This window comes from Acartia tonsa, chromosome 9 (assembly GCF_053477335.1).
Source record: "Acartia tonsa isolate MP-2025a chromosome 9, ASM5347733v1, whole genome shotgun sequence".
Classification (NCBI taxonomy): Eukaryota; Metazoa; Arthropoda; class Copepoda; order Calanoida; family Acartiidae; genus Acartia; species Acartia tonsa.
Window position 1 is genome coordinate 5,400,495 of NC_137268.1, and position 18,435 is coordinate 5,418,929.

Sequence of the window (18,435 nt, forward strand, 5' to 3'; positions counted from 1 at the left end):
CTCTAATATTAACTCTTGGCAACGCTCCTTAAGGGGCGATTCTTCGTTTTTTTCTCCTATTTATAGCCCCTGAGGGGGGCTCTAACCCTGCGGGGCTAATTGCCTAACCCTGTAGGGCAATCACCTAACCCAAAAGCCATTTTAAAAATACGACAAATCGCCCCTTAAGGGGCGTTGCCACGAAAGGGACTATTCCCTAACTCTTTCATTAGATTTTTACTCTATAATCTTTTACAGTTACACATAAATAAACATAATCAGGGCATAAAAGGCAAATATACATTTGAATAATGGAATTATTATTATTTGGATCTTGCACCAGATTATCATGTACTCTAAGAAGGTGAAACTTGTAGCCTTACGCCCTCCTCATCCATCTTACTGTATTAATGAACTGACCAATAAACGAGTACCATATTGGCAAGCTAAATTGACGACAAATTTTCCCCTGTCAATATACACGTGTCCTATATCCACTTTTTATTACTTTAGTCCGGAAATTAAGCGACCTTGAAAGTTGTCCTTTACATTATTGGATATTGAAAGCGCGGATATATTGACAATGAAAAATTTGTCATGCTTTGTGTTGCTAATTTTGTCCTTATTTATTCGTCAGTCCGTTCATTCAATGGAATGGGAGGGGATTGATGTGGGTTATTTTCATTTTTGCCAGCTATGAGTATCACTTTGTTAGAGTACATGAAAATCTGCTGCAACATCCATTAGTTATATATCGATTTTTACATTGAATAAATGTCATTAATCTTAAATAAAACGTAGTATTAAATAATTAGCCGTAGGAAAAAACTGTTTGTAAGTATGGTCGATAAGTATTGGTTGGAAAATTTGTACTATTTCTTTACTGTTTCTTATAGTAGTGCCTTTATTGGGTTTCAGCCCTAGAGACCCAATATAGATATTTATTGAAATATGTAGAAGTCGACTCTTCACTTTTAATTTTAGTTTTAAGAGCTGTTTGAAATCAATAAGACAATTCTAACATGTCTAAATTAACAAAAAGAGCTAACCGTTACGGACAGACCGACCATAATCACATAAAAGCTTTACTTTTAAAGATAGTTATAAAACATCTCACACCCCTCCTTAACCGAACTTTAGATTAAAAAATTTCCCAAACATTTGGACAATTGGGCGTTTAAATAGGACCTAATGGTAGTTAGAATCAGTTGAGCACAAAATCCTAGCCGTTCCTTCTTGCCAGATATTGCCATTTTAAGATTTTAAGTAAAATTACACTAAATATCCTATTACAAACTTAAAATTTTAGTGTAATTTTAGTGTAACAGCCCAAAAACAGAGTATCTTTTCTCCTGTGGCCAAAATGGCTGCCTGGAGTTCCTAACAGAGAGTGTCTTAATGTATTAACACAAGTAGGGATTCGAACCCATTTCCAAAACTATCCAACATGGAATAGCTGTATATTACAGCATGACAACAGTAATTTGTAAATTGGGCTCAGGCTATGAATGCCTCTCTGGATACCCTCTAGCAAAAATAGAAAATTTAATTTTAATGATGGATTCCTATCATTGTTAATTTTATCGTATCATAGACAGCTTTCCGCGGATATCAAAATAAAAAATTATTAGAGTAAATCTAGCTGGGCCTTAATCTTATTAATTTTATTTGATATTCGTGGAAAATTGCCTGTAATACGATGCATTAGATGATTTTTCCGTCGAGAACGGTTCTGATCCAGTGGATATTAATGGGTTTCGAAGCCATACTGGAAATTTAATTTTGAAATTTCTTGAGAATTTAGCTATGTTAATTTTCGCGGATTTTACATACGTTTTAGTAGATTCTGTGCCACGCTGTTAATTATGAATATTATGAACATATTACGATAAGGAAGTATATAAGTGTCCAAATTAAAATGATACAGTACGATAATTTTAATTGTATAATCAAACTTAATATAAAGATTATACCAAGGATGTCCACCATCCATTTAAATGCAATAATAGGAAAAAAAGAAATAGTTTCTAGTTATGGCTGGCATGATTTTAATATTTATAGATAGCTGTCTGTAATATGTTGCGATGTAACTCATTTTTTCCTTTTTTGTCAATTTCATGTTTTTTATATGCTTTGCTACTCATTAGATCTTTTCATGAAAATACACTTTTTCGAATATTAGTCTTCTGCTAACCTAAAAAGTTACTTTAGGAGCCCAGAAATACATGTACAAAATTTCAGCTCTCTATCTCTACTGGCGACCTAGCGCCAGGCATGTAAAATTTCAACAGATAACGGTAGCACGGCGGTTTTAACAATATCTCAGCAATGTGCAGGTTTTAAGCTCTTCTGCATATTTCAATTTAACCACATAAGGACAAAGGTATATTATCCCAAAAATCTTTTGTCAAAGTCTACTCTACACCTAGCGCCAGTCAGTTTTCTAAAATCATGCATTTTATACCTGTGAAAATAGAAATCGCCAGCGCTAGGTGTAGAATAGACCATGACAAAAGATTTTTGGGATATTATATCTTTGGCCTTATGTGTTTAAATTGAAATATGCAGAACACCTAAATTCATCTTCCAAGCCATTCTCTAAGCATTTAAATTTTTTTTATGAAATAACGGGATTTCAAAACTGCCCTTTGAAAGGGCCTAAGAAATATCTTTTTTTGTCACTTTTTTCACTGCTTATAGTTACAACTTATTAAGATATTATGCTCAGTTAAAAAAAATTGGCGCCTCCAGCATCAAAACCGGCAAAAACTTGCAGTTAAACTTCTGTCCCCTACTTGCCCCCCTCATCGGCCATCAGTAGTTATCTCAAGAAGTAAAAGAGATATCACACAGAAAGATGACTTTTTAAATAAAACTGAACTAAGTAACCATTACAGATTTCATTTTGGGACTTTCCTTCCAGGGGCTTGTGGAGCAAAAGACCCCCCAAAACACTAAAAATATGAGTTCTGAGCGTATTTTTAAAGATATCAACCTGATTTTTTTTTGAAAACTTTGTTAACATAATGGAACTCAGTAACATTTACAGATTTCATTTTGGGACTTTCCTTCTAGGGGCTTGTTTGGCAAAAGACCTCCAAAAACTAAAAATATGCGTTCTGGACTTATTATTAAAGATATCAACCTAATTATTTTTGAGAAAACTTTTTTCACATAACCAAACTCAGCAACCTTTACAGATTTAATTTTTGGGACTTTCCTTCCAGGAGCTAGTGGATAAAAAGACCCCCCAAAACACAAAAAAATATGAGTTCTGAGCTTATTTTTAAAGATATCAACCTGATTTTTTTAAAGAAAACTTTTTAAATAAAACTGAACTGAGTAATATTTACACATTTCATTTTGAGACTTTCCTTTGATGGGCTTGTGGAGCAAAAGACCCCCAAAACACTAAAAATATGAGTTCTGAGCTTATTTTTAAAGATATCAACCTAATTTTTTTTGAAAACTTTGTTAACATAATGGAACTCAGTAACATTTACAGATTTCATTTTGGGACTTTCCTTCTAGGGGCTTGTTTGGCAAAAGACCCCCAAAAACTAAAAATATGAGTTCTGGACTTATTTTTAAAGATATCAACCTAATTTTTTTTTAGAAAACTTTTTTTACATAACCAAACTCAGCAACCTATACAGATTTCATTTTGGGACTTTCCTTCTAGGTGCTAGTGGAGCAAAAGACCCCCCAAAACACAAAAAGTATGAGTTCTGAGCTTATTTTTAAAGATATCAACCTGATTTTTTTATATAAAACTTTTTAGTAATGTTTACTGATTTCGTTTTAGGATTTTCCTACTAGGGGCTAGTTGGGCAAAAGACCCCCAAAAAATAAAAATATGAGTTCTGGACTTATCTTTAAAAATACCAACCTAATTTTTTCACATAACCGAACTCAGTAACCTTTACAGATTTCATTTTTGGACTTTCCTTCTAGGGGCTAGTTGAGCTAAAGACCCCCCAAAACACAAAAAATATGAGTTCTGAGCTTTTTTAAAAAATATCAACCTGATTTTTGTAAAGAAAACTTTTTAAATAAAACTGAACTAAGTAACCATTACACATTTCATTTGGACTTTTCTTTGAGGGGCTTGTGGAGCAAAAGAACCCAAAAATATGAGTTCTGAGCTTATATTTAAAAATATCAACCTGATTTTTTTAAAGAAAACTTTTTTAATATTACCAAACTCAGTAATGTATACAGATTGTTGTGGAGCAAAAGACCCCCCATATTTTAGTGTTTTGGAGGGTCTTTTGCTACACAAGCCCCTAGAAGGAAAGTCCCAAAATTAAATATGTAATGGGTACTTAGTACAGTTATTTTCAAAAAAGTTTTCATAAAAAACCAGCTCAATATCTCTAAAAATAAGCTCAAAACTCATATTTTTATTGTTTTGGGGGTCTTTTGTCCCACCTGCCCCAGAAGGAATAAAAGTGTTAAAGAAGTCTTTTGCTCCACAAGCCCCTAGAAGGAAAGTCCCAAAATTAAATCTGTAATGGTTACTGAGGTTGGTTATGTTAACAAAGTTTTCAACAAAAAAATGAGGTTGATATCTTTAAAAATAAGCTCAGAACTCATATTTTTAGTTTTGGGGGTCTTTTGCCCAACTAGCCTCTAGAAGGAAAGTCCTAAAATGAAATCTGTAAACATTACTGAGTTTGGTTATGTTAAAAAAGTTTTCTTTAAAAAAATCAGGTTGATATCTTTATATATCAGCTCAGAACTCATATTTTTTTGTGTTTTTGGGGTTCTTTTGCTCCACAAGCTCCTCAAAGCAAAGTCTCAAATTGAAATGTGAAAACATTACTGAGTTCAGTTTTATTTAAAAAGTTTTCTTTAAAAAAATCAGGTTGATATTTTTAAAAATAAGCTCAGAACTCATATTTTTTGTGTTTTTGGGGGTCTTTTTATCCACTAGCTCCTGGAAGGAAAGTCCCAAAAATTAAATCTGTATAGGTTGCTGAGTTTGGTTATGTGAAAAAAGTTTTCTCAAAAATAATTAGGTTGATATCTTTAATAATAAGTCCAGAACGCATATTTTTAGTTTTTGGAGGTCTTTTGCCAAATAAGCCCCTAGAAGGAAAGTCCAAAAATGAAATCTGTAAATGTTACTGAGTTCCATTGTGTTAACAAAGTTTTCAAAAAAAAATCAGGTTGATATCTTTAAAAATAAGCTCAGAACTTATATTTTTTAGTATTTTGGGGGGTCTTTTGCTCCACAAGCCCCTGGAAGGAAAGTCCCAAAATGAAATCTGTAATGGTTACTTAGTTCAGTTTTATTTAAAAAGTTTTCTTTCTGTGTGATATCTCTTTTACTTCTTGAGATAACTACTGATGGCCGAAGAGGGGGGCAAGTAGGGGCACAGAAGTTTAACTGCCAGTTTTTGCCGGTTTTGGTGCTGGAGGCGCCAATTTTTTTTAACTGAGCATAATATCTTAATAAGTTGTAACTATAAGCAGTGAAAAAAGTGACAAAAAAAGATATTTTTTAGGCCTTTTCAAAGGGCAGTTTTGAAATACCGTTATTTCATAAAAAAAATAAAATGCTTAGAGAATGGCTTGGAAGATGAATTTAGGTGTTCTGCATATTTCAATTTAAACACATAAGGCCAAAGATATAATATCCCAAAAATCTTTTGTCAGGGTCTACATTACACCTAGCGCTGGCGATTTCTATTTTCACAGGTATAAAATGCATGATTTTAGAAAACTGACTGGCGCTAGGTGTAGAGTAGACTTTGACAAAAGATTTTTGGGATAATATACCTTTGTCCTTATGTGTTTAAATTGAAATATGCAGAAGAGCTTAAAACCTGCACATTGCTGAGATATTGTTAAAACCGCCGTGCTACCGTTATCTGTTGAAATTTTACATGCCTGGCGCTAGGTCGCCAGTAGAGATAGAGAGCTAAAATTTTGTACATGTATTTCTGGGCTCCTAAAGTAACTTTTTAGGTTAGCAGAAGACTAAAATTCGAAAAAGTGTATTTTCATGAAAAGATCTACTACTCATGGATGTTGTCATCCTTTTTTTTATTAGTTTCGGTCGGAATAATATTTCACCACAAATAATGTAAAACAACTATTTTTTTCTTGTGGTGGGGATTTTAAAAACAAAACGCAGCCCCCCCCCCCCCCCCATTGATTTTAAAAAAATGAAAATAAAGGGGAAGGGGTTGTTGTTTGTTTATTACTTTGAGTTAGCACCTAACTTACCGCTAGAGGGGTACTAACCCACCCCCAATTTAATTTCAATTCAGCTAATACCAACATGAAATTAATTCTAAAAGAAAATCACGAAACCTATACTGGATTTTCAGCTGTCGTTGGGAGGCAACACACTGTAAAATTTACGACATTTTTAACCGAATATTATTTAAGATTTGTTTCGCTTATTCCTGATTTCAATTTTTTCCATAAAGTAGTTTTAGTTATAAAAATTATTTAGATTATTTTAGATTAAATTATTTTAGATCGAATGGTTGTACGTTATATAATGCATTTAGATTTGATAACAATTCATTATTTATTATCTTTTTAAAAGCGAAGCTTTTTTTATAATTAGGGTCGGTCCGTCCGTACGTCCGTCCGTCCGTAACGGATAGCTTTTTTCATTAATTTAGGCATGTTAGAATTGTCCTTTCGATTTCAAATTTTGCATGGTGATTCCTTTAGTAGTTAGGTACGATTTAGAAAGCGTAGCAACTCTATAATCATTACCAAAATATCCGTACGTCCATTTTAAACATGTTGATTTTTTTACTTTTTTAACAACAAATTTTTATGTGAACTAATCATATGATTGATCTGATTTTTGGTATATTGATTCCTGGGACAACAAAGTATAATGTAATAAGCGAAGCAATTCTATAATTAAGTCCTTAAAATGTAAGTATGTCCATAAACATTATCCTGTATCAAGCAGTTTTTAAACAAATTTACTTACAATTTTGATTTGACCCTTATGAATTTATATTTTGATTATTCAGTTCTGATACTATTCAAGTTTTAATGTCCGTTTGTCCTACCGTTTCAGTGCTTCGCTTTTATGGATGTTGTCATCCTTTTTCCTGAATAATTATAGTCAAACTTAATGATATAGAGACATTATATAAATAATTATTAGGTCTTTTTTCACGTCATTTTATATATTATCATATAAGGGATAGTACCAAAGAAGGTTATCAAACACCCGTTTTTTCCGCCATTTTCGTCAAAAAAGAGTTGTATATTTGTCTAAGTAACAGTTCCCAGTTTTATACAATAGTTAGTACAATAGGATTAATTTCATAGTTATTATAACAACAATAAATAAATAGAAGGATAATTAAATAGATGATTTCATCTTTTTAAAATCATTTTATGTAGCAAATCTACTTTAAAATTACATTGTGGAAAGCAATTTATTAACGATCAGCCAATCAATATATAAGCAAAATTTAAATATTTTTAGAAATATATCCAGAAATAAATCTTAAGTTGAATAAATTTACTTTTTTTGCAAATCTTTTTTAAAAATAAATATAGAATTTTACAACTAAAATTTCTCAAAAAAAGGCCTCTTTAATATTTAATTAATCAAATCCCTTATTTCTATTAGTGTGTTTGAAGAGACACGCCAAACGGACAACCAACTCTTTGATTGCACGACCTTTTTCTTAAAGTCCTAACTGTGTATGGTAGGTTGTGTCTGTTTTTGGGCCAAGTCATGCCACATATATACTCTAACTATTAATGTCGCGCATCTGACAAAGTAGCAGCAGGAAACATTTTAACGTCTTTAGTTATAACGTTGAGCGGATGTTAATTGTGTTAAGCCACGGTCGCGGGTCGACCTAATAAATAAGTTACCTAGTACAATAGTGTACAAAGCTACATTGCTGAGAGCTCCTACAGTAATGGATATATTATTACTGGATTGTTGCACTGGATTTTCATGTAATGTAATAAAGTGTGACTCGCAGCTGGCTAAAATAATGATTCCCCATATTTACCTTTTACCCCATCCCCTCCCCTCCTACTGGATGAACAAACTGACCAATAAAAGTGATCGATGTCAGCAACCTAAATTTACATATTTTCTGTCATAATATCCAGTTATATTCTATATCCATTCCTACAGTATTAGATCCAAGATTTTGAAATCCTGCGGGGAAGACAGCTCCACCAACGGCAAGATCAAACAGAAATTGGTTCACTTGTCTAGATAAATATTAGTTGCTAATTATTATAATAGATAGATAATTATATTGAAAGACAAATAGATAAATAGAAAGAAAACAATGTTCCATTTGATACGGATATTTTTTCAATCCCCCTCCCCCACCCTTAAAAACAAAGAGTGACATTTTTTATTTGATCAGGGGGGTATAACAGGGGGGTACAGACACTTTCAGGGGGGATATAATTATAGAGGGGTGTATGAAAGTAAATGAACCCCAGGGGAATTGATACATCAACCTAGATTTCAATTTTGCACGCAACATGTTTTAATAGACAAAAAAGATAAGTTTACCTGGCTTCACCCTGTGAATTTGTGTGTCCTTGTTCTAATGATAAAACTCCACCCACTAAACCAAAACATTTCAATATCATAATCATTACTACTTTCAGTGAGGGTATTACACTAGTCTCAAAAATCTTATAATAACGTTTTCTTATTTGTTGGCTTTATTGAATTTTGATTGGTTGGTTCATTTAGTTGAGTGTTCAAACGTTTCAACCACTAATTGTAATCTACAGATGGGGTAATTTTGAGTATCATCAGTGGGGATGTACATCAATTTATCGGCCATTGTTTTATCCCTTAATATCTCTGACTATTTTGACCATTTTAATTACTTTATGAGTGTCCAAAAGTTTGCCCTGTACCTGGATGACCCTGCCAGGTTTGCTGGTATCCTATGCCTGCTAGGACAGTGTTTATTTGTTAAAAAATTTATATTACCTCTTGTATCTAATTACTTCATTTAAAAGTTTAATTTGTTATGGGCTTGTAAATCTTTACTCAAAGAAAATTAAATAGAAAAAAAAACAAAAAGGGGACGGGCGGGGGGTGGTTTTCTAAATTTTCTAAGCCATAGATTTATTTACCTAACCTAAATATTGCATCAAAAAATAAAAATATAATTAAGAGGTTGTTAATATGTTAGCTAGCTGAAGAATAAGGGATTTTTCCGGATACTTCTTTTTGCTGAAATACCTCCGATAACAAATTGATATCTTACAATGCACATAAATGTTAAAGGTCAAGATTAGTAGACGTAAATTAGAATATACAATTACTTTTTTTTTCAGAGAATTATTATCGATATTTCATATAGAAACTTAAAAATCTTTTAGCTTGAGTTTTTATAGATTAAGTCTCTTTGAGATTAGAACGGTAGGTGAAATCCAAGATGTTTATTTTGTTTTGTTGATTTCAACTATGTACGGCTGTCCAACAGTTCAGTCTGAACTTCAAAAGCCAATAAATACGCAGCTGTGCCAGCTAGAGCCGATATCATTTGATAATCTGCAGCTGCATCCGAGCCGATATTTCGACATTATTATAAAGTCGCAGCTATTTTTCACTTAATTATGACGACTGTTTGATAAAATATAAATGTATTCTTTTTAAACTCAATTATCTTTAACAATATGATATTTTCCTAGGCACAACAAAGTAGCCGCTATCTCGTACATTTTTACCATCTTATATCTGAAAACAAAATATGTATAAAATTATATGAGTAATCGTATAATTTTTCCTTGACATTTTATTTTATTTTATTGTGTAAAATGTTTTCTCGTATTCATTTGAATCCGGTGGATAGGAACCGGTTCTCATGAATACGAAAAAACTATGTCTAGCATCGTATTATATCCAGCTTTCTACGAATATAAAAATGTACAATCATATGATTAAAACTTAAAATTCATAAGATTTTTAGCCGGTGCCTACGGCACCTCGGGGCTAAAAAAACTAGTTTTAATCTTATAAATGTATATTCTATATCCGCGGAAAGCCGTTTATAATACGATGCGAGAAATAACTATTCCCGTATGGCTTCGAAATCAATTAATATCAGCTGGATTAGAACCGGTTCCCAGCCATATTGAGACAAATCACAGACAGTTTCCACGAATATTATTATAAAATCATAAGGTTTTATTTTAGCAGATATTCTCTATAATCCATGCTTGATTTAAATTGATATTTTTTAAAGCGAGGCATTTTTTTAGTTATGGTCGTACGTCCGTTGGAGACAGTTAGCTCTATTCATTTAATTGAAACAGGTTGGAATATTCCTATCAATTTCAAACTTTGCATGTTTTAATCTGTAATATTTACAGAACATGTCATAATTTTATAACTACTTAACATCAAAAACGTCTTATTTAACCTTGCTTCGTTCCTTATTAAATAAATGACATTGTTTCAGCTTTTAAAAACCCTTATATACATGGTCAACACATAAAAGATCCATAATCATTAAACAGTGAATATATAATACGTGGATATATTGACAGGGGAAAAATTGTAGTCAATTTAGGTTGCTAATATGGACCACATTTATTGGTCAGTTTGTTTATCCAGTAGCAGGGGAGAAGTTAAGGTAACGGGGGTTGATGGGAGTATCGTAATTCTAGCCAGCTGTGAATATCACTTCATTAAAGTAAATAAAAATATTTTGTAACATCCATGTAATACTATATCGATTGAAACAATATAATTTGTGTATTTATTATATAATTAGAAATATTCCCACGATTAATTGTTTAACAAGGATGACAACATCCATAGAAAGCAAAGCACAAAAATATCATGTTTGGACAAACGAACAAAGTGAGTTATAAAGGTGATGTTCGCTGGTCTTATAAAAAGGAGAGAAAAAATGTATTTTGTAGCTTGATCGATAGATCAACGGACCAAATATAAGAAATCTGCACACCAACTTCTATCTTGAATAGGAGCAGAGAAATTATGTTTCACACAAATTGTTTCAGACAGACGGGCAATATTTAATTATAGAATACCTTCGCTACAAATAAACAAATGATACTAAAAGTGTGTATACGAAATAAAGGTTTAATAATGACTTTGCTTAGTTTGGCTTTTTTAGCCACTACCTTACCCCTTAGAATACGGAACTCTAGGGCCGAAGCCGGTAGTACATAAATCTTATATTCTAAGTTAAATTATTTCCTAAAAGACAAATTCCAAAAAGTAGCCTAACAGATTAAAAAGAGTTTATATCTTTTTTGGAACATGTACTGATACATTTTATGTAGCAAAAAATATAAGCTCCTAAAATAAATTTTAAACATATTAATTTTCATTTAATATTTTTGTGAAATTGTCAGACCACACAAAAAATCTTCTCTTTTATTTTATAATGAATACCGGAAGTAAAATAATGTCATCAAAATCATTCACCTTGGAAAGGAAAGTTTGTCTGAAAATAATTTTGTACGAACAAGTACCATTTTGTATTAGTATTAGGATGTCTGTTTTATCAAAAGATCTAACTAGACCGATGACGCTGGTGGCGTGCCCAGCGATTCATTAGGGGGTGTGTAACCAATAGGGGGAAGTCAGGCCTTACAAATTTAAATTTTAAAAGGGGAGGGGGGGGGGTGTTGATTGACTCCACTCTTCCTCAAAAGTGACACAAAAGTTATGTAGTTTAGTCTTTCTCCCACATAGCATTACGGAATGACCGACGGACAGATACAGTGAATCATAGAGTAGCTTCGCTACTAATAAAAATCTCTTTCTTAAAGTAATTTAAAGAGAAATGTGAATGTGTTCCAACTTGTTATCTTATTTAACCCCTTTCAAGTAGGTTCGATTGCCCTGAAGGCATAAATGAAAAAAATTAGACTGCAGCCTTATTTTGGAAGTACCATAATAATAACACTTTAGTGACATAAATAACGTCCAATATAACAATAATAGCGGCTTCGCCCCTAGCTTCTAGGGGCTTTGCCACAAGAGGTGATCAAAAAAAAATTTTGGCGAAATTCGTAAAAGGACCAAGAAAATCCTTAGCAAAACAAATGAGGGTGATTAGCCTAAAACCACCACAGGACCAGTAGGTAAATTCCCTGAAGAGTAGAATCCGATCGGTTCAGTGGTTACCGAGATCTTAATGGACGGACAGACAGACAGACAGACGGACAGACAGACGGACAGACAGACGGACAGACAGACGGACAGAAAGACGGACAGACAGACGGACAGAAAGACGGACAGACAGACGGACAGACAGACGGACAGACAGACGGACAGACAGATGGACAGACAGACGGATAGACTGACGTACAGACAGGCGGACGGACAGACATCATTCTATTTTGTATTATAGATATAATTACTTGGATGTTGCTCCATATTTTCATATGCTCTAATAAATTGATACTCGCAGTTTTATATATAAAGTTTAAACTTAAACGCCAATTGAAACTTCTTTAAAACAAGGATGACAACATCCATAAAAGCGAAGCACTGAAACGGTAGGACAAACGGACATTAACACTTGTATAGTATCTGAACTGAAAAATCGGAACATAAATGTATAAATGTCGAATCAAAATTGTAGGTAAATTTGTTGAAAAACTGCTTAAAAACAGGATAATGTTTATGGACATACTTACATTTTTGGACTTGATTATAGAGTTGCTTCGCTTATAATATTTTTCTTTGTTGTCCCAGGAATCAATATACCAAAAATCAGATCAAACGGATAATTAAAACACTTGAAAATTCGTTGTTAAAAAAGTAGAAAAATCAACATGTTTAAAATGGACGTACGGACATTCTGGTAATGATTATAGAGTTGCTACGCTTTCTAAATCGTACCCAACTACTACAGGAATCATCATGCAAAGTTTGAAATCGATAGGACAATTCTAACATGCCTAAATTAACGAATAAAAGCTATCTATCTCGGACGGACGTACGGACGGACGGACGGACGGACGGACGTACGGACGGACGGACCGACCCTAATTATAGAAAAGCTTCGCTTTTAAAAAATATTATCCAAGAAACAGTATTTATTTACAACAAAAAACATTGGAGTAAATCAATAAACCTATCGTTATTCTGACATGTTGGATTTATTTTCAAGTGATTTCTTTGCATTTTTTTACGATGGTTACGGATCGTTGATTTTATTATTTGCTTCTTAACACTGAATATGAATTGTAATGTAACAAGGATGACAACATCCAAAAGTTAAGCACTGAAATCAAACGGTAGAACAAACGAACTTATTAAAAATTGTATATAAACTTATTGCATAAGTGCGTGATTACAGGATTCTGTTTTAAGGACAACTTACATTTCTAGTACTTGATTATAGAGATGCTTCGTTTAGAAAATTGTTTACCTTGTTGTAATATGAATAATCATAAATCAGATGAATAGAATAATTATATCACATAAAAATTTTTTCAAAAAGGTTAAAAATGAAAAGTGTTTTAAATGTAACTACGGACTTTCTGGTGCCGATAATGGAGTTGCTACGCTTTCGAATCGTAAACGTAAAGAAATATACATATATATATTTGAAGCTTTTTTATTGAGAATTATATAGACAATTTTATTATTTCATACGCTATTTAATTATGATTTTTAAAAGCGAAGCTTTTCTACAATTAGGGTCGGTCCGTCCGTCCGTCCGAGATAGATAGCTTTTATTCGTTAATTTAGGAATGTTAGAATTGTCCTATCGATTTCAAACTTTGCATTATGATTCCTGTAGTAGTTGGGTACGATTAAGAAAGCGTAGCAACTCTATAATCATTACCAGAATGTCCGTACGTCCATTTTAAACATGTTTATTTTTCTACTTTTTTAACAACAAATTTTCAAGTGTTTTAATTATCCGTTTGATCTGATTTTTGAAAGAACAATATTATAAGCGAAGCAACTCTATAATCAAGTCCAAAAATGTAAGTATGTCCATAAACATTATCCTGTTTTTAAGCAGATTTTCAACAAATTTACCTACAATTTTGATTCGACATTTATACATTTATGTTCTGATTTTTCAGTTCAGATACTATACAAGTGTTAATGTCCGTTTGTCCTACCGTTCCAGTGCTTCGCTTTTATGGATGTTGTCATCCTTGTTATATATAATTGTAATTATGGTTTAGGATAGTTAAAAATTTAAATAATGGTTTTGCTTTCTCACAAAGTGCTTAGCGAGTATAGACCCTTCCTATTAACAAATAAATTAAAAATCAAACAATGTCACTTGGAAATATTTCTTATTATTTTTGCCTGTTAACCCCTGCAAGGCTCTCATATACCCGATATAACCTAACCTAATGTAAAACACTGAGCCATGAAACACTATTCCAACAACTTTATTTTACATTTTTAAATTAAACTAATGGGTGGGATGTGCTTGCTAGTCAGTTTGAGGGAAACGTCCCAAAATAATAAAAATATTAATAAAGTAATAAAGAGCATTGTTCCACTTCCACTAAAATAAATTAATTAGGAACTAATAAAACTAAATCTGTACAACAATGTGGTTAAGAATTAATAAAATTGCAGTCATTAAAAAGTAAAACTATAATTTTATTGGTTTATAATATAGGAGAACTGAGATAAAAATAACCATGATTTAATTCTGATTGTGGCCAATTTTACCACCAGTTTTCACATGAAACAGCAAAAAAGTTTGGATTAATTATAAATTTTATTTTTTCCAATCTACTGGCTGAAGTGATCTAGCTGTAGACAACCCATCCGTCGCCAAAACCTTTTCCTTCCGACTGAATAAAAACTTATTTTAAGTATACATATCTAAAATGGTAAGTGAACGTAAGTGAAAATCCTAGAATTATCTTAGTATTGCTTTTTCTTTTATGAAATTTCTATAAGACTTTTAAAAATGAGGCAAGAATTTAGTTTGCTAATTAAAATCTTCTAATTTAACTGTTTTGTAGGATAGCCAATATCATGTTGCTACCTACTAAATTAGTGTGCAGGCATTCTCGCACATCATCTTATGGGCATATTTTTCATATTGGATAACTGTTAACAAACAAAATGGCCAGGAAGTGAGGGTACATTATTGAACCAGTCCCCAAAGTTTTCTTAACGTTTTCTTATTCGTTGAACCTACAAATTTGAGGAGTATTGTTGAATTCCGACTAGCGTCTAAACTTTTCAACCACCAATTTATTCCTCAGAAGGGGTAATTATGTACATCATCGTTGGGGATGTAGGTCAATTTACCGGCCATAGTAGTCTTAACATAGTAGTCTTAACTTTACCAATAATTGATGTAGAATATACGTGGATATAAAATTGTCGTTTATTGGCCAGTTCATTCATCCAGTAGGAGGCGAGGGGATGGAATAATGAGGTTGGATGGGCATCATTTTATCACGGAATGATAAATCGATTCAAAGAATTTTAACCATGTTGCACAATGATAATGCATATTTACTTAACAATTGGTAAATCTATCTAAATTCTTCAAATTTCTTATTATATACAAGAAATGATTAATGAAAATTAATAGGACCCTAGTATTGCATTGTTTAAAGGTCAGTTGAATTTGAATTGCCGATTGTGTACATAGTTTCCTCGGTGTTTCCTTAACCTATATCAATATTTACTAATAGCTCAAAAAGCTTCAAACTTAAAAAAAAATTCAAATTCAAATTTAGATTTTTTTGGTAACTTGAAGCTTTTTTTTACCTCGTAGTAAATATTGAGAAAGGATGAGGAAACACCGAGGAAACTGTGTACAAAATCAGCAACTCAAATTTAACTGACCTGTTTAAATTTTTGGCGTTATCACACAAAGTACCCTTTTGACACTGATTCCTACCCCCCCCCCCTCACCCCTTAGTTTAAAATAAATTAAAGATAAGGGGTGTTGGGTAGTTTTTCCCTTGTTTGTGTATAACTTTTGGTTATGTTAGGTTAGGTTATATTTGGTTCTCCCCCAATTTTCCAACTTATTCCTAACATATTGATAGGGGGTGGGTTTCAGTGCTCAACTGGCAAATCTTGGGAAAGCACCAAACTATTTCTAACTAGAATGACATAATCTAATACAGTAAATAATAAAAAGACACTAACGTAGATTATGTCAGCCATTGTTTATAGGCATAATGATTTAATTATATTGTTTACGGAGAAATTCTACAGACTATTGTATGGTTTTAGGCTATTCCTAATACTTAGAGATTAGGGAGAGAAACAGAACTATTTTTTTTTTTGATAATAAAATTTTTTTAAAAAGTCAAATTGAATTTATTTTCCCCTTAAAAATCGAATAAATATGTTTTTATTCATTGTGCTGACTATTTTAGAAAATCGTTGCTTTTATAATAGGCTTTTAATGAGTACTCAAAACAGTACTTACATGAAATTTATTTCCTTAATTTATGTAATAAAAACTAGCCTTGGCTTTTATTACTATTGTCCATGTCTTTTCAAGTCTTTGGACAAATTTTATTGATGGGCAAAATTAACAAATTGAGAGCAACAAAAAAGCCGATTTGAAAAAAAGAAAACCGGTTTTTGTGAGAGGCATTATCTGAAATAGGCGTTTTTTGATATGACCTAACAAATATAGTAGAGTTTGCACATGTGTCACGTGTGGGAGTACAGGGTTTTGGCAGGTATTGTCTCTAAATATATTAATTGGCCAAATATAATACTAGAGTTAATGACAAATGAAATGTCAAGCAATTTTTTAAATTTTGAAGTAATCTTTCCAATACTTTCACTCAAATTGCCTGTTGAGAACCTGTACCCACACCCCCTCATTTTCTTAATAAATGTAAAATAAGGGGGTGGGGAGGAAGCTGATTTTAGCTACATTCTACTCTCATTTTATAAAAGCTATGCTCTTTGTAAGTTGGGCGTTTAAATCCTATTATTTAAATCCTTTAAATTGTGATCTGTTCAGCTCTAGGTTATAAATTAGCAATTCATATAATACCTAAACCATTCGATTTATTATCACTTGGACGTTGCACGAGAATTTTCTGTACTTTAATAATGTGATACTCGCAGCTGGCTACAATAATGATACCTTTCATCCACCCTTTTTACCTCATCCCCTCCCATCCTACTAGATGAATGAACTGATCATTAAATGAAGTCCATAAGAGCAACCTAAATTGACGTCAAATTTTTTCCCGTCAATATATCCATTCTTAAACCATAAATCTAAAATTGACACCAAATATTCTTAAACCCCTGCTTTAATCCTTTTCAAGGTTATACATCTAATTTAGATGTTAAATATTTCTTAAGCTTTTTAAGTTAAGGTGTTTAATATAAAATTAGGCTGTCTGTCCAGTTGAAAGTTTTTTTTTAAATCTTAACCAAGAAAAAAAATACTTTTAAGAGCAATATTTACCAGGGATCTATAGGGATAAGACAATGGCTGATAAATTGATATACATCCCCGATGATGCTACTAAAAAATTTCTCTTCTATAGATTACAATTAGTAGCTGAAATTTTTGGGTACTTCACTTAATAAACAATCAAAATTCAATAAAAGTTGTCAATTCAATAGATAAACAAACGGTATTATGAAACTTTGGGGACTGGTGTAATAAACAGTCCAATGTCCCCTCCCTCCCTAACTTTTCCCCTCAAAAGTAAAAGTTATGTTTCAGTAAGAAGGCTTTTTTATAATTGTTTTTTTAACCGTCTAAAAGATAAAGTATAGGTAAAACCTAATTTGCATTGTTTTTATTTAAGATAGTTGCTCTGTTTATATTAAGTAATTCATTATACCAATGTATTTTGATACTTACATGGAAGTGTTTAACTTTGTTAAAACTAATATTAATATCATGATATGCAAATTTATATCTATATTGATTTTGCAACCAAAATATGAAGGTCAGTTACCCGAGAGTATAGCTAGGGACCTCCAAGGGGGGTGGGGGTAAAAGGGTGATAACTCCACCCTGCCCAAACCATAACTAAAGACCTACTGCTGCTATGTCAGATGCGCGACATTAATATGAGGTTGATTGCCTAAATACCATACACTGCACTGTTAGGACATACAAACAAAAGTCGTGCAATCAAAGAGGGTGTTGACTTTCTTAGCTTTTCTAGCTTCAAAACTTTAAATAATTGACAACCTGAATAATTTTGAACATATAAAAATCAGAAATAAAAAATTCAATTTTAATATAAAAAATGTCTATGGCAATATTGACTAGAGTTTTGTTTGTCCTTCAAGCAATAAGAGATAAGATACTTGAAGCAATTAAAATTTTTAGAAACAAACAAACACTGAAGAAAAACATTACTGATAAAGAGATACAGTTTAATAAAAATATATGAAATGTTTACTCATATTAAAAATGTTAGAGTAATCAAAAAATATAAATCATGTTTTTTGTTAATAGACATACTTTCGATCAAAACACATTTAAAAGCATCTTTTTC

At 32.1% G+C, this 18,435-nt stretch overlaps 2 protein-coding genes across 4 annotated transcripts in view; one reads left to right on the plus strand and one right to left on the minus strand.

The window, feature by feature from the left end:
• The window catches only part of LOC145327696 (uncharacterized), a 51,524-nt gene extending 41,831 nt beyond the window's left edge, over nucleotides 1-9,693 (minus strand). The window contains exons 1-4 of the mRNA XM_080171251.1: nucleotides 9,648-9,693; nucleotides 8,513-8,567; nucleotides 8,112-8,199; nucleotides 7,849-7,885 (exon numbers count right to left, since the gene is read on the minus strand). Coding sequence (XP_080027377.1) covers nucleotides 7,849-7,885; nucleotides 8,112-8,199; nucleotides 8,513-8,567; nucleotides 9,648-9,690 — 223 coding nt within the window. The 5' untranslated portion in view covers nucleotides 9,691-9,693. The remainder of the gene's footprint in view (nucleotides 1-7,848; nucleotides 7,886-8,111; nucleotides 8,200-8,512; nucleotides 8,568-9,647) is intronic.
• The window catches only part of LOC145328072 (uncharacterized), a 296,033-nt gene that overhangs the window by 148,440 nt on the left and 129,158 nt on the right, over nucleotides 1-18,435 (plus strand). The window lies entirely within an intron of this gene.